Source organism: Pan paniscus, chromosome 4 (genome assembly GCF_029289425.2).
Source record: "Pan paniscus chromosome 4, NHGRI_mPanPan1-v2.0_pri, whole genome shotgun sequence".
Taxonomy (NCBI): Eukaryota; Metazoa; Chordata; class Mammalia; order Primates; family Hominidae; genus Pan; species Pan paniscus.
In genome coordinates this window covers 123442093-123460274 of record NC_073253.2, presented here as the reverse complement: position 1 = coordinate 123460274, position 18182 = coordinate 123442093, and the positions used below count along the sequence as shown (strand labels likewise).

The window sequence follows — 18182 nt, the reverse complement described above, 5'->3', positions numbered from 1 at the left end:
TTTATACATTTAAAGTAAAAACCTGATGTTAGAATGTTTGTGTCCAAAGTTCTCATACTTTATATCTTCCCTGTTCTCAGACTTTCAAATCTTTAAAAGGAACAATGCTTTTGTTCCTTTTTTAAAATTAAAATTTTAAAATTCCTTTTCAGAATTTTACAGAACTCATCGTGTTAAAACCATTTTCTTACAGGTAAACTATATCATAATGATGTTCTTAGAACTAAAATAGAAATCAGCTAAAGACTGAAAAACTAGTTTTTTTAAAAAGTAACAATTTTTCAGTGTTATCAGAATTAGAGATTAATCCTACCAAATGCTTTGAAGATAAGAAACAATATTATCAGTAAACTTACTGATAAAGAGATCTTTGAAAGCTTAATTTGAATTAACTGTAAAGACAGACTTGGCATTAATGAACTAATCCCACACATAACATCTTTGAAAATGTTGCAAAAGTTTTATTTTCTTTGCAATCAAAAATGGTATTTACAAACTTTTTCAAAAATGTAAAATTACCTGGAGATTTTGCAAGTGATGCATGGAATACTGAAAAATTGATCAATGCATATGATGCAAGGAAGAAGTTTGAGATAATTGGAGCAATAACATTCAGTTCAGCTGCAAAACAAACACATGCAAGATTTATTGACGTATTAGACATTTAACTTTTTAAAATTATGAAGTATTTCAAATCTTTAGATAACAACGTAACACCCCATAACCACCATCGAGCTTTCATAAACATTTAGAGTTTGCCATATATGCCTCATATACTTTACTTTTCAGAAATCCAGTCCTGTGCAAACCATTGAATCCCCTTTATACTTTATGTCACACATCTCCAAACTTGGTATATTCTGTCCAGTCATATTATATAGTTTTATGAGATGTATAGTCTATATGCATCATAATAGTACTGTTTTGGGTGTTTTAAAAGTTACATAAATAGCATACCATATGTATCATTCTGAAATTTGATCTTTTACATTTATTTTTGAAATTCATCCATATTGATAAATGAAAACCAAGTTTATTCCTTTTTTTAACTGCTGCATATTATTCTTCTATTGATCTAGGTGGCTTTCGTTTTTCACTATAATGAATAATACTACAAACATTATTGTATATGGCTCTTTAAGTATATATACAAGTTTCTATAGGGTACATACCTAGAAGGAAAACTCTTGATCACAGAAAAGTTTACAAGATATTGCCCACTTGTTCTCCACAAGTGGCTACACCAAATACACATCTAACGGCATCACATGAGAATTAGTTTCCACATAGTCCCACAACACTTGTGGTACATCAGCCTTTTAATGTCAACTAGTCTCAGGGGTTAGACAAAATTCTTTAAACCTTAAAAAGTCCAATGTCATCTTTAGTAGTGGAAGACCCAACAGAGCTCACTTATGATCAGAGGCAGAGTGCCAAAAAAATAGATCATCAAAGGCACTGATGTCACAGGGGACACTAGAATCCTTTCCCTTATGCCATTATCATATTTGTTTTAGGAAAAAGAGCCTAGGAATTCCCTTTAGCTCTAATGAGGACTTAGTAATGGCAATAATTTCAGCAAATATGTACTGAGTGCTATTACTTACAGTACTTTATAAACTTTCTTTGATTACAAAGAAACTTAGTATACCAAGATAACATTGTTAATAATTTAATAATTCAATGTCTAGAACTAATATGCACCAAAAATCTACAATAACACACCATTTATATAACTAACCAATTAAGATGAATCCAAGTGCAATTAAGAATGTTAAGATGTAGCCACGAAGAGGTTCATTATTTTTCCCATAACCTTTAGCAAACATCTGGAAAGCTGGGTAGATGTTGTCCTTACATAGAGCCTAATGAAAGAAAACATTAAAATGAAATATATTAAAATTAGACATGCAGATTTGCTGATAGTTCTAATAGGTTAATCAGGAATGAGATTCAAGTTTCTAATTCTTGGTCATCTCTTTTATCCTGTCCCACATACTGCTTCACCTACAAAATGTAAAGGAAATTCAAGCATTTCAAACATCAGAAGGATACTGGTCAAAACTTCTATCTGCCTTACCCTATCCCCATGTTGAAATTAAATTTTATGAAGAAGAAATCACAGAAGCAGGCATACAAGTAAAAACAAAGTTGGAAGCTTGATAAATATGACATAGTTTTGACCTATTTTAAGAAAAACAAGCTGAAATCTTAAAGCAGATAAAAATCTTGATTATAAAACTTAACTACCTTTCTTAAAACATTACTAAAGTCTGTCTTAAATGATATTTTCTACCTTTACTGTACTCACTGGCTATAAATACAGCACTAAGAACAAGACTGCAGAATCAACATTCATTTATTTGATTTACCAATAAAAAGTACTTCCCATCAGTATTCAGCTGTTTAACGTTCACTAAAAGGAGATAATGTCTATCCTATACATCATCATACCCTTAAGTAATGAACACAATGTGTATATCATGTTAGTTGTTTAAATATTTGTAAAATAAAATATTTAGGTTGACATCATACTGACTAGAACAAAGATATTTTACTACTTCCTATTTTCAGTCTTAGACTGTACTCCTATACCTTAAACATCTTGAAAATGTATGCTAAATATGTCAAAAAAGCAAAAATCCATCGGCACTTCTAAAAAGACTCAAAGACTATACCTTAACAGCAAATGCACAAATGTTTATATAAATAAACATTCACATTCATTCACACATATAAAATTAACTATGTATATCTTTATGTGCATATATATATCATATATATGTATATATGGTTGATAGAAGCAAATAATTTGAAAATAGCAACAATTCTAAATTGAGAAGTATTACTTTAACTCTCCCTTTAATAAAGCCTGTAATATAAAAACACTTACCTGAAATATTTTGGGAGCACTCACAAGGGATGCTAATGCTGAAGAAAGAGTGGCTGAAAATATACCTGCAGAAATTAATGGTGTAAATCCTGACACCATACTCATTACCTTAAATAAAAGTGACAAAAATGGAAAAATAAATCTCACAAACAATTCAGAAAATAACACAATATTATGTGGTCACATCTTGAAGGAGGTTAACACTAGGGATCATTTTATAATAATAATAACAACAACGCTATGTGCATTACAAATATCTGAAACAAATTTATTTACCACTAGCCCTTACCTTAAGAAAACCTTTTCATTTGTAAAATGTTAAACACACACAATGGCAGAGAGAAGAGTGCAATGAACTGCTAACATCCATCACCTAATTTCAACAATGATCGACTTAGGGCTATTCCCCACAATATTTTGAAACAAGTCCCAGATATCCTTTAGCCCATAAATATGTCAGTACGTATCTCTAACAGGTAAGGACTTTTGAAAACTTAACTACAATGCCACTGTCGCAGCTTAGAAACTTAATAATTGCTTAACAGTACCACAAAAAAGGCAAGTCAGCATTCAAATTCCCTAAATTGTCCTTTCTTATCTTTTAAAAATAGTCTGTTCAAATCAGGATCCAAAAAAAAAAAAAAAAAGGTTACACATTATATTTGGTTTATGCGTCTCTTCAGTCTTTTTCAATCAACAGGTTCACATTTCCTTTTCCTTTTATTATTTTTCTATCATTTCTCCCATGGAGATCTCATACTCTGGATTTTTCTGACTTCATCATCATTGTATTGCTTAACCTCTTCTCATTTCTATCATTCTAGTAAACTGGTTCTATCTAGACAGTTAATCAAAATGAGGTACAAGTTTTGGCAAGAATACTGTGTAAGTGCCATCATGTACTTCTATTAGGAAGGCTGTTTCTTATGTTAAGATAGTATTGTGGTTATTTTTTTCTAACCTTTTATCTTCTAGAGCTAAATGTGGAAATATTTCCAGCGAAAAGATATGATATAAAGTCTAGGGTTTTGCTCTAAATAATCTGGGATAGGAAGAGTTACACATGAAACAAAATTAACCATGCATTGATAACTGATAAAGCTGGGTAATGTAGATACTAGGTATATTATATTGCTTTCTCTGTGTACATGTTCAAACATTTCCTCTTAGAAGACTTAAAAAAAAAAAACACCAACAACAAAGGATTGATCACTAAGATCATGAATTCAGGTAAATTCAAACTGAGAGGCATAATTCAAAACAACCTGGTTCAAATGTTGAAAATGTCAATGTCATGAAGATTAATGTGGGCTAGAAACTCCCCTAGATTAAATGATTTTAAAATGACACTGTAACTAAATGCCATGTGTGACCCTAGATCAATCCTGGACTTAGAAAAAATAGCTATAAAAGACATTACTGGGACAAGTGGAGAAATATGAACATAGCATGTATATTTAAATAACAGTATTTCATCAGTGTTTAATTTCTTAAGTAGGATAACCATATTGTGCTTACACAAAATGCGTTAAATACTTCAAAATGATTGTCGTGTCATGATGTCTATAACTTATTTGAGGAGAAGAAGACTATATATATATATATATACACACAAAGCAAATAGGGTAAAATATAAACTAGTAAATATAACTGAAGGATAAGTACACAGGTATTCACTGTGTACTTCTGTATCTGTGAAACTTGTCAAAACACAAAATTAAAGTGGAGGAGTTGTTTGGTGGATTCAACTACTGTCAACTTGAACAGCTGTGAATGGTATTATAAATTTCCCAGCAGTGAATGGTGATCATCACCTAGATTCTCTGGTTCATTGGTGGAGATTTTCTCTTTCATTTATATTGACTAAGAACATGTCAACTGAGACCAAAGAGATAAGGAAATCAGGTTTTAAGCTGTTTCTATCACACACTTGACTGTAAAATTTAATTGTTTAAACCAAATGGAAAGTTAGCAACGGGTACAATCCCTGTCCACAATGCATAAGTCTGATTTCATGTACACATAAACCACGCTGTTGACTAAACATCTTTCCCTAGATCTTCCATTAGATTTAAGGTTAAATATGAAGAATACATCTCTGAAGTGTTTTAAAGACAGTAGCAGACTTCTAAGAGTGGGGAGAAAATCTGAAAAGATTATTTTCTACTCAGCCCTTTAATAACAATTTAGTAGTTACATATATGCTGTGCATTTTTCATAATCACTATTTTTCATGGTAATTAATGCTGGATTATTTAGAACTGACAACCTTATCTTTAGGGAAGGAGACTGTAAAGGACAGATGAGTCAAGATTAAAATGAATAAACCCAATTTCTGCTATACAGCCTCATTAGATCATACAAAATTCTACACCTGTCTTAATGATCTCAAATTAAGTACAAAGAAAGAGATAAGTGGACGAAAGTAGAGAACAGAGTATATGATACATTCTGCATTGTAGGAGTAAGGCAAAACTGACACCACCAGCATTATTATAACCTTTCCTCTTCCATGTTGAGGAAACAATACATTTTCCCTTCTTCCATCAGTTATAAATTGAAGTAAATAATGATCCAGGCTTTTCATCTGGAAATACTATGTTTTGGGGCCTGCTATAATAGGTTTTCTGTTTTCTATTAAATAGTTGAACAGTTATCCAGTAACCTCTGCACTTCTCAACATTTAATGGTAAAATATCAGCAGCAAGGATAATGATATTCAATGTAAATAATGATATTAGTGTCAACAATATACAGTGGAAACAAAGATGAAAAAAAGACTGTCTTGTCTCTAAAGGGGAAAAAAAGACAAAAGTCTAATAAAAGCTAAAAGATAGCAAGTAAATAAAATGAATGGTAAAAGTCTGTGTGGGGGTGTGTGTTGAAGATGATTTGGGATTCAAGAAAATCTTCACGGAACTAAGTGGCCTTGAAGTCAGGCACATTTGGACATGGAAAAATAAACCACAGGTGCATTCCAAGCAGAGTGAAGCAATGACTAAAGCAAAAGAGTAGGGTATGCATGTGTGTGTGTACAAACACACTCAGTGCCTGGAGTCCAGTCGGAACAGAAGGCAGTGAGGCTTAAGAAGAGGTATGAAGGGCTCTGACTGATTTAGACTAAAGCTTGCATTTTGTTTATTAGGCAACAGTGAGTCAAAGGTTTTAGAGGACATTAAAATGTAGTAATATAGCAAGCAATATAAGACTATATACACAATTTAAAATTTAAAAGCAAGAAGATAACCTAAATAACTTTATTCCCTGAAGTCTGAAAAGGTGATTATAAAGTATGGCTTGTATAGATCTTATGATGGAGACTCCAACTTACATACTCCTCATTTATGTCCTATCCACCATTCTTCACTCTCCAAATGCCAAGGTATTTATATTTTCACAAGATTTTCCCTCATGTTGTATTGCTTTACAAAGTATTTTTGAAAAGTTTACTTCCTTTCAATAAGAAAAGCAGCTTTACTTATACCAAATTCCTCTTTGCTCGAATGAGTCCATAACTAGACTTGATAAAGACAACAAACTTTTCTATCTTAAGGCCACACAGAAATCTGACTGGCATTTTCAGTCACTGGACAAAGACCAATGTTTGTGCCTTCCATACACAGTATCAATGTCAGAATTGGCCTGAATCATTAGCTGGACATGAATACTTTCTTTCATTCCTACAATTTTGCCTAGTCTTATGACTAGAAAACACAAACTTCTATTACATAATTGGGTTCAATATTTGTAACCACTGAAAGTACAGTCAATTGCTTAAAACTACATAATAAAAAATAAAAACAATGCCTTTACAAATTTTAGTTAAAAATTGTATTGTAAAACTTACAGATTGTACATAAAACACATAATTTTAAATACATTAAAATACAAATTATTCTGTTTATACAATACTGAAAAAAATTACAAAGCAAAATTTTTATTTTTCTTTTGAAATCAGCAGAACCATGTACTCTATAAATTTACAATAGAATATTTTGATTTAATCTCCTGAATCTACACCTTTGTGTTCTTTCTACCATCCTAGGACTTAACAAACAACTCAAAATTATCCTCCAAATTAATTTTAGTAATTTATTTTCCCCTTATATAATCTTTTTTCAGTTTCTCAAAACTCATAAATCTGGCAGACTAAAACTTCATTTCATTTTCAGTACCTTAATAGAGGTAACAATAAACAGCAGAACTGACAGCCTCCAAACACTTGAGAAGTACTACTAACCTGTCTAGTTTGAATGTTTTAGAAATTCACTAGTTTTCTAGTATCCATTCAGAATTAAATTCTGTTGTTAAATGTTAAATGGTGATTTCATGCTGCATGACTTTATATGAGCCATATCTAATAAAGTAACACTACTATTGATACTGATCAATGCTTTTTTAAAGGCCATTTATAAATAAAGCAATTATGAAGACAACACTAATTAGAAAACTGAACTTAATTGGTATGGGTTTAAATTGAGCAAAATAAAAATACTTAGTCGTAAATCTAACAAAATACATACAGGACGTATATGCTGAAAACTACAAAATGCTGACTGAAAGAAAATCAAAGAAAATACAAATAAATGGAGAGATGATATTTATGAATTGAACACTCAACAAAGTCAATTCTCTCCAAACTGATATACCAGTTTAACGTAATTCCTACCAAAATCCCAACAAGACTTTTAAAAAATAAACGTAAGGTACTTGGGTGATAGGGGCACCAAAATCTCAGACTCCACCACAACACAATTCATCCATGTAACCAGAAACCACATGTACCCCAAAAACTACTGAAGTGAAAAAATATATATTAAAAAGTAAATTAATTAATTAAAACACACACACACACAAGGTTATTTTAAATTTTTATATGGAAAGACCAAGGAACTAAAATAGCTAGAACAATTTTTTTTAGAAAGGCTAAAATGGGAGGAATTAATCTACCTGACCTCAAAACTTATCATTTAACTACAGTAATTAGGAATGTGTGGTACTGGCACAAGGACAGACATGAAGATCAACAGAACAGAATCAAGAATCCAAAAACAGACCCATACAAATATGACCATGTGCAAGATGATTCCATGCTTTCTAAAACAGTATACTTACATATTACATATATAAAAACACACACACTAATATATATATATTACATGCTGTTATAAAAGCATTACCTCCTAGGGGCTCTTTGCTCTTGAACATCCTCAGATTTTATCCATTCATATTTTAGTTTGTCCAATTAGATATTTACAGTTTTGGGGGATATACAGAACAACTGGCCAGACGCAGTGGCTCACACCTGCCATCCCAGCACTTTGGGAGGCCCATGCAGGTGGATCACTTGACGTCAGGAGTTCGAGACCAGCCTAACCAACATGGTAAAACCCCATCCTTACTAAAAAATACAAAAATTAGCCGGGTGTGGTGGCTGGCGCCTATAGTCCCAGCTATGCGGGAGATTGGGGCAAGAGAATCGTTTGAACCTAGGAGGCGGAGCTGGCAGTAAGCCAAGATAGCACCACTGCACTACAGCCTGGGCGACAGAGTGAGACTCTATCTCAAGAAAAAATTAAAAATTAAAAAAAATAAAGTAACAACTGTCCTCCCTTCTATGTTACAGCTATATTCTGAATGGTCAGATTTGATAGCAGTCTCACCCCTAGATAAATACAGAATGTCTGTATATTACAAAGTCAATGCTCACCTGGAAGTTGTTCATTAGGCCATAGGAACAAGGACTGCTTTCACAAGATGAAAAATCAAAGTTTAATTTGCAGGCTGCAGAAGTACAGTTTGTTAGCTCTGTTACGATAGTGTCATTAATGTTTCCAGTGGCATCTCGAACAACACAAGAACCTAAAGCACAAGTGACAACAAGAATAATATGGTTAATATCTACATTCATTTCAGAATTTTATATACATATATATATTTATATAAAGAAACCAAAGTAGTGACTACATATCTACTCCCTTATAATAGCATACATTGCATTTACAATTAAGACTTTACCTTGAACAGAATTTGTAAAGCATCATGGTCCCCAATATGTGATGAAACTGAACCTTTTATAAAGAATAGTATTTACACATAAACACTTAAAAACCACGTAAACAGAGTTGTGGAAAATGGTATACTAGCAAACTATTTCCTAGCCTATTTGGTTAAGATGTCCTTAAGTAAATATGAAAACACTGTACTGAAAGAGTTCCAAACGGCAGTGATGTTTTCCTATACTCCAAATATTTTATACTTGAATGTGGCTAAAAATCAGACTTCAGGTAATACCACTCTTCTGTGAGGGAAAATAATTTGAATGTTAATGAATTATAATTATATTTAAATCTCTGTCTCAAATATGATTATCCTAAAAAGAAGAAAACACATGGTATCTAAGATTTGCTTAAAAATAACCCATAGAGCAGAGTGACTTGGGTATAGATGAAACAAGATTAACCATGTACTAATATTTTTGCTAACTTTTTTGAAGCTGGGTAATAATTACTGAGCTAATTTGAAAATCCTCCCTACTTTTCCATAAAATTGAAAACTTCCATAATAAAATATTTTAAAAGTGACCTTGAAACAAGCAATTTATTATTCAGAGTAATGTGTAATGCACAACTAATGGTAATTACCGTTCCTTATATTTTAAAGATTTTTACTTTCTGAAGCACTTTTTCAGTATTATGTCATCATATATTGAGGTAAAAATTACATGCATGACAGCAAAAATTGAATAAACAGAACTAAGTATGAGAAGGGAGGATATTTTAATGACTAGGCAGACTATACAGTTCTTTGTTTTTCAATTTTTTCATCTACCATTCAGAGCAGTCCTTGCAAAACCATGTTTCCATAAAGGTACCTCTGAAACAACTGGGGAATGGGGGGAGAATAGAGCATTGCAAATACCCCCAGCCCTAAAGTAACTATACTTTCATGTGCTTTGTATTCTGATAGTCTATGCCTGGTATTTTTTTTCGGTGGGCGGGGGGGGAAGGTTCCGCTGCTTTGAGCTTAACAACCACTGGTGTAGAGGCTGCCTTTACTGGCCTAGCTACTGAACATCAGCATCAAGGGGTTACCCCTATTGCTCCAAGGGCTAATGCAGACAGAATGAAATGAGCATGAGGGCCAGCAATGTTAGACGGTAAAATAAAAATAGAAAATATTTGCTGTAACAAACTATTTTACAAGTTAAAACATAATCAATTATGTCACTTTATGCCTAAATTTTCTTTAGCAATAATGTATAGAAGCATGCTAGGAACTTTTAGGGGAACCCATATATTTTGCTAGGCATATATATTCATCCGTGTTTTCAAAATAAATTTCAGAGATTTGTGTGTGAATTCTAAGGATAAATTAAATCCAAATTCCTCTGTAAGTGCCAATTCAGGCTGGGCGCGGTGGCTCACACCTGTAATCCCAGCACTTGGGGAGGTTAAGGCAGGTGGATCACCTGAGGTCAGGAGTTTGAGACCAGCCTGGCCAACATGGCGAAACCCCATCTCTACTAAAAATACAAAAATTAGCCAGGTGTAGTGGCAGGTGCCTGTAATCCCAGCTACTCAGGAGGGTGAGGCACGAGAATTGCTTGAATCTGGGAGGCGGAGGTTGCAGTGAGCCAAGATCGAGCCACTGCACTCCAGCCTGGGAAACAGAGTGAGACTCCGTCTCAAAAAACAAAAAACAAAAACCAAAACAAACAAACAAAAAAGGCAATTCAGCCCACCGTGATATTATTAGTATTTCTGTCATGTAGTGAAATTTCAAAATTACATTTAAGCAAATAGCAGAGTTTATAAATATAATTCTGCTATTACTTCCCAGCAAATCAGTGAATATATAGCAAAAATGAAATTTTCTTACCAAATCCAATAGAAACCTCATATTGTGTAGCCTATGGGCTTTGAGTTTATGATTCTTTACATTAGTATTAAACTAAGATTTACTTTTGCATTAAGTAAATTTAACTGTAAAGCTTGACAAATGCAAACTATATGTAAACTAATAGTAATTCATAGAAAATAGCCTTAAAGACTTTATTTAAAACAAACAACAAAAAAACCTTCTTTGCCATGAAAACAATTCTCTAAAACAAATGCCACTATCTTTGGTAGTGAAATCTCGGAACTTCTATTCTCTCATCTGTAAGAAAAGGATTAGAGACTGGTTGACCACTTAAGTCCTTTCAAGTTGATCCCATGAAGTAATCCATGAAGTTGATCCATGATCCCATGAAGTAATAACATGGTTTTGAAATCACTTTCATTCAATTTACTAAGAATTTAGTAAAACTTTTCCTAAGTAAAACTTAGTATGTCCTATTCTTCAAAACCAGTGTTTTTATAGTAAAAAATTGCCAAGCATTGCTTAATAGCCTTGAAAGAATCTTCATATACTGTAAAAAATAAATAAATAAATAACCATCTTAAAAAAAATACAGAAATTTCTAAGAGTGAAATTCATTTGCTTCTACACATACATTGTTTTCAGTATCTCAGTGGAATGAGTTTATAGATGCAATTTCATAAAATTTTTTAATTTACCATAATTAATAAAAATCCTGGAGATACCATAAAGCATTTGGTGGTTTAGATAATGTCTATAGAAGTCATTACTAGTTTTCTAAAAACTGTTTTTGAATTATAACGAGCAACTCCATGTCTTTTTATTGAAATATTTCTGTATTTAAAAAAGTTAGCAAATGTCATAAAAGTAAGTATTTATAGTATGTACATCATGAAATTTCTGCGACACATAAAGAAATGTAAAACTATTTACCTACAGATACTGCAATTCCTACGTAAACCAATGTAGTAATCAAAATGGCTAGGAGTGTTCCTTTGGGTATGGCTGACTGAGGATCCTAGAAGACAAGAAGATTTTTTAAAGTCTATCTGTAAAAATAAATATACAAATTCCACTTTTAAAATATATAATTGATATAGCACTTTATAATACTTACTGCAAGATCACCTGAGATATTTGCTCCAGCCAGAATACCAGTTGCAGCAGGAAAAAAGATGGCAAATACAGAAAAGAAAGTCTCTTCCTCTCGAAAATCGGGCCCAAAGTTCTCATTAAATATGTCAGCTGCAGAGAACAAAATATTCTTGACAATTAATGGAGAGCAAATTAGACTATAATAACTGAGGTCAAGAGTAATAGGTATACATGACCCCTAACTTTTCTTCAGTTAAAGTAACTAGTAAATTTTTGCATATTTCCCAGTTCAAGTATTTGGTGTTCTTTTCTTGTATGAGACAATGGTTTACCATCAAAATGATCATCTGATCTGATTCATGTCTCATTTTTTGTATACCTCGCTAATTATGTTTCAAGAGCCTCTGAATGAATTGTTATGACTAGCCCAAATGCAAATCAAAATGTGGATAATCCCCTCAATCTCTGAGGTAAAAGAAACAAGAAGGGAGGTAGAAAAACAAAAGGGGGCATGGCGTGGTGCCTCACGCCTGTAATTTCAGCACGTTGGGAGACCGAAGCAGGCAGATTTCTTGAGCCCAGCAGTTTGAGACCAGCCTGGGCAACACAGGAAGACCTTGACTCTAGAAATAATTAAAAAATTAGCCAGGAGTGGTGGCACATGCCTGTGGTCCCAGCTACTTGGGAGGCTGGGGTAAGAGAATCATTTAAGCCTGGACAGTCGACACTCCAGTGACCCATGATCATGCCATTGCACTCCAGCCTGGGTGACAGAGTGAGACCCCATCTCAAGAAAAAAAAAAAAAAAAAAGGAAAACAAAAGCAACATCATAATAATATAGAATCAACTTTTTGATAGCTTCCAACTTACATTACTATCTGTATAGATTTTGGTCCATAGCTTTCTCTGCTATCTAGTGACCTATTGATTTTTGAGGCTGTCAGACAATTAGCTACCCTAAGTAAAGTTCCTTTCTATTTCAACAACAATAAAAGCTTCAACTAGACCTAGTGTTTTCATCTCTGACTCTAAGATAACTGACTAACTGTAATGTATCCATCTATCCATTCAATACTTGAGCAGCTACTATGTGTCAGGTCCTGTACTAGAGCTTTCTAGCACCTCAAAGTACTTGGAGATGCAATATAAACAAGTTAGACATTGTTCCTGCCTTCATGGAATTTAAGAGTCTCAATAGCAAATGACCAAAGTAACAGGTAATTATAAACAGCAGTAAATGTTCTGATGAAAACAGGGATTTGTGAATAACAAATGAGAGAGAGAGAGAATCTAATTCAATGTGGTTACAGAAGGCTAAGCAAATATAAGGAAGGAGACAATACTTAAGCTAAGAGTTTGCTGAGCAAGAATCAGCCATGTGATCATCAGGGAAAAAGAGTATACCAGAAAAGAGAAACAACATATATGAAGACCCCAAAGTAGAAAAAGGTTTAACTCTTCTGAGGAAATAAAAGAAGATAAAATTCTTATAGTAAGGAGAAAAATTAAATGAAATTGGAGTGACCACTGAGGAACAGAGTGTGAATATTTTATAAAAGTTAAATTTATCCTAAATAAAATGGAAAACCAAAGTAGGGTCATAAACACGCAAATGACATATACTATTAATGTTGTGTGGACAATGGACTGAAAGATTCAACATCTGATAACAGGGAGGCCGATTAGGAGGTTGCTGCAGAGGTTCAATCTAGAGATGGGAGAATAAATATACTGATTAGGAAAGGATTAGAAATTAAGAGGAGCAGGTAGGACGGGAAACACTAAGATCCTGGTTTCAGCTACTTACTTAGATGGAAAAGCCTGAGAAGAAATAAGTAGGAGAGACTTCAAATAATCAGTTGGATATATATTTATGTTTGGACTTTAAAGGAGAGATTCAGGAATAGAAACATGTTAGTCCCTTAATAGCATTTTGAGCCATGAGAATACACACCACCCAAGGGAGAGTGTATAGTTAGAAGGTCAGCACTATAATAGTTGTACAATTCTGCATTTAAAGGGGGTAACAGGAGTAATGGACATAGTGACCAGTGAGTTAGGCACCTAGGGTATCTGACATCGAATAAAATAGACATGTTTCAAGAAGGAGAAGGAATGACTAAGAGAAATGAAGCAGAGGACAAAAAATTCATAGTGCATCTATCACCATCTGACATATTTTAACCAACAAAAGCCAGATGTGAGAGGGGTTAAGGATGAAGCCATTTGGTAGAAGTTTGACAGGGCTATGAACAGTCTCAGAGTATTCTTCCACAGATCAATTACTAACTGCAAAGAAAAAAACAGCAACTTCACAATAGAGAAACTGTGCAGGTATAACCTTGACTAAGTCATCAAAACTAACACCACTAAGTAATGTAAAAAACTGCATCATGCACCCTCCAAATGTGCTGGACTGAGAAGGAGACACGGTTCACTTATGTTCCTGACAAACATAAATAACCTGAATCTATAAAAACAAATAAGACAAACCCAACTGGAGAGATCTCCTAAAAATCAAATGGCCTGCACTCTTGAAAAATGCAATTATACCAATAAACTAATATTTCTAGTTGCTTTCACAATCTTAGGCGCTTTTAAACTGTTGTGCTTAAATATGTTAAAAGAATGAAAGTCATATTAGAACAAAAGTTAGAAATTCAGTTACAAATTCCCAAAACTAGTAGAGAATAAAAGCTCCTTTTCTTAGCAGCACTGATTTCTCCATATTCTATCACCTTTTGTTGCTAATAATGAAAAAGAAAAGATGTAAATAGAAGTAATTTTTACTCCAACTGTACAGCATAAAGGGGACAAAACTAAATTGTAAATTAGGGTGAATCACCAAACCATAGTCAATTCTGTTACAAAATATCTAAAATGTACAAAATTTAATTGATGATAGAATTCTATAAATAGGTACCCTTAAAAAATATTGAATCTTTTTTACTTACATTTATAACCAAAAAACCCTTTTGGCTTCTTGCTCTCCAGTGGGATAAATGTTCCAATGACGAAATCACCAATAGCAAGAAGTAGGATCACCAAAAGAACAATCTGAGCCTGCAATTTTAAACATTAAAAATTAAAATCAAGTATCTTGTTTCTATATCTTGATTCAATTCCCCTAGAATATAACTTCCATGAGGGAAAGAATTTCTGTCTTGTTTTGCCTGATTCCCCAGTGCCTTAAACAATGCCATATGCCAAGCAGCTGCTCAATAAATCCTTGTTTAATGAACAAAGAGATCTTTAAAGAAATATCTGGGGAAAAAAAAGATAGTAAAAGTGAGATCATGCCATATTTCTGAAATGAGTTAAAGATGTGCATGCCTTCCCACAAACCACAAAGCACTGTAAATTCCAAAACAATATAGGCTTTCATTCTAGATCATTCATTCCTGTCTCTTCCACCTTAACACTACAATCTTGACATGGAGAACATGCTGGACACAAACACAAGTTTTATACATGGTCCAAACATAATGTTGAGTGTGTGATTGCTACAGGAAAATAAGAAAAAGTACAGAAAGATGATGACAACATACAGGAGGGAAATTCAAGTAGCAATGGGATTGGAAGGAAAGAACAATCTATGAAAACTACCATTTCCCCTTCTCCACTCTCAACCTCTCAATAAAACTGAACACTCATGAAAAACGGTGTCATCTGTGGGAAATGGAACTACATACATGCTAATCATGTCCCAGGTGGTATAAAATTCTGTTATTTTCATACAGTCAATTTGTAAACTGTGTAAATAAATGATTTAATTTTACACTAATATGACTTTACAATAAAGAACAAGATTGAAAAAATTATTCTTTCAGGCTTTCCTAATTTTTGGTTTGGTAAACATTATCGTATCATATATAGCACAAATATGTGACTTTTATAAGGTCTTTAAAAGTAAACACCTTTGTGGATATCCATTACTTGGGAAACTACAGCTGTGCTATGATGCTCTAATTCTCAAAGAGACAAAAACACTTCTGGGTGCTCTGCTTATGGGTAACATGTGACTTTAGCAATTTTTTCCAGAAACAATGATACTGGCTTTGGTAGTCCTAACTTCTGAAATTTCAATAGCAAGAATAACTTCTCTAACCTCATGTGGGTAATAACTTTTATTTACTGCCCCATGTCTAAGTTGAACTTTTAAATAAATTACAAAGCCAAACGTTTAATTTGGACTAACACACTGACCTCAGCATTTTTACATACTGCAAAACTGGAGGATGGGCGAGAAGGCGGGAAATTCAAAATTTACAAAGTACTGTGTTTAACTAGATCCTAGGCTGAGTGTTATCTCCAAAGATTCTCTGCCTTGTCAAGTAGAAAATAACCTTATACATAAACGTTTGTGAAAATGGCCACTTAGGTACCATTAGAATCTGGAAATATTACCATACTTCAGAGTGTTCCCAAAACATAAGCTCTAAAAGTTCACGTATTAAATATTTACAGGTGTTCCTATCATAACTTACTTTTGCTTCCCACTCCATTCCAGCTACTGAGATACCTAAGAGAATCACCACTGTAATGGCTCCAATAATTCGGATATCATTGATTTCATCTATCATAAGTATGGAATGTTCCTAGAAAAAGGAATCATAAATATAATAAGCAATACTAGTTATTTTTATACACATTCACACTCCTTTTGAAACATTTTAGAGATATTACGGTGCCTTACATGAAGAAGTTGAATAAATGGTTGCTTAAGGAATAAATGGAAGACCTAAAGGAACAAATTACTATTTACCACTGAGGTGTCAGTCATTCAAGCATCTGATGACATAAATGTGTGATTATTAATGCTTCTATATTTAATATAGACTCAATAAATCAAAAAAGGAATTGCTAACAAAGAAGTAAAAAAGTTATAACTAATACTGCTAGTTAGAATTTTAAGTTATATAGCAGAAATATATTTTGTATTTATTGTGATTAGTGAACTCATGCTTTTAAAGGTCTTTTATACTGTGAGAGAGTAAGTGATAAGCACAACTTCCTGCTGCTGTCCAAAAACACACTGTTTCCACTCTGCAAACAAAATTATTTGTAGTTTAATATCAATGGCATTTTTAAAAGATTCCCATCTAGGATAAAATTAAAGATTATGATATCCCAGTTAACTAAGCAAAAGCTATTTATCAATTACTACCACTTCTCAAATAAGGTAATAAAAGGCAAAAAAAACACTAAAACATAATTTAGTTGTTTTGATAACTCAGGATGACTATATTCTGTGCAATTGACTAAAGTACAGATTATAATAATCCTATCAATTTGCTTCTTTTAAGAAAAAGCAATCTTGTTAATGCTTTTCAAAAGAAATTATTTCATAAAAGTCAACTACAAGGGAGGAATAAAATTGCTTGAATTCCAGATAAATGACCTTAATACAAATATTAGGGTGGAAAAACCCCTAGATCCAAAGATCCAAAGATGCTTTTGTCAACTGAAGGCATAGAAAGTGTTAATATTTAATCAACACAGTAGTAAAAGTCATTTCCCAACCTTGTCCACCTTCAAGGGTCCCATTCAATTTCATAAAGCTACATACTTTTTACTTTGCAAAAAAATTTTTTAGTTTTTTTTGAAATTTGATTTCGACATCTCTTGAATTAATCTGATCGCTGAAATTCCCTATAGCATTTGGAAAATCATATCTGAGAATTACTTGAAAAAAAAAACGGTACTAGTGTAAATGTATCTATTGACTGGCTTTTAGATTCATGGACTATGATTGTAATAGAAGACTACTGCTATAGCTCAATATTTTATATAATAAGTGTAGTTTAAAATGTTTGAAATTTCATATTTCTCTAAGTTAAATTTTCCATGAAACAAAAACATGTATAAACCCTAATTAAATACTTTGATAAGAGTTCATAGAGTAAACCTTAAACTTTGACTATCAAATAAAAATATACACTAAATTAAACAATGAAAGAATATAAACTCTAATGAGTACATTGCTTACTCATGGTATTATAGCCCTTCTTTTTCTTCATCCCTTTGGTGTAAACATGTAAAGGTCCATGTCAACGCAGGTGTCAATCCTTGTCAGAGTTTATACTTCCTTATGTACCATTTACTACTGTAGAATAGTTACAACCTAACCTAACATGAGCAATTATAGGTGTCACTTGAGGTTCCTCTCATTTAATAATATTTGAGGAATCCTATTGCACTCTTCTTTAATCATACTCCAGAGCAATACAGCCAGCTCTATTTGGATATACTCATGGTTCTTCTAGTTAACACATTCAAACTAAACTGTCCTGTGTTCTCCATCACACCGCAAATGGCATTATCTTCCAT

The 18182-nt window shown here is 32.9% G+C and overlaps 1 protein-coding gene across 2 annotated transcripts in view; it reads right to left on the bottom strand.

The window, feature by feature from the left end:
- The window catches only part of SLC12A2 (solute carrier family 12 member 2), a 105759-nt gene that overhangs the window by 39022 nt on the left and 48555 nt on the right, over positions 1 to 18182 (bottom strand). For both annotated transcript variants that reach the window (XM_034960444.3, XM_034960445.3), the window contains exons 6-13: positions 16340 to 16450; positions 14807 to 14915; positions 11874 to 12001; positions 11690 to 11774; positions 8604 to 8755; positions 2894 to 3001; positions 1742 to 1865; positions 520 to 621 (exon numbers count right to left, since the gene is read on the bottom strand). In XM_034960444.3, the coding sequence (XP_034816335.1) occupies positions 520 to 621; positions 1742 to 1865; positions 2894 to 3001; positions 8604 to 8755; positions 11690 to 11774; positions 11874 to 12001; positions 14807 to 14915; positions 16340 to 16450 (919 nt within the window). The remainder of the gene's footprint in view (positions 1 to 519; positions 622 to 1741; positions 1866 to 2893; positions 3002 to 8603; positions 8756 to 11689; positions 11775 to 11873; positions 12002 to 14806; positions 14916 to 16339; positions 16451 to 18182) is intronic.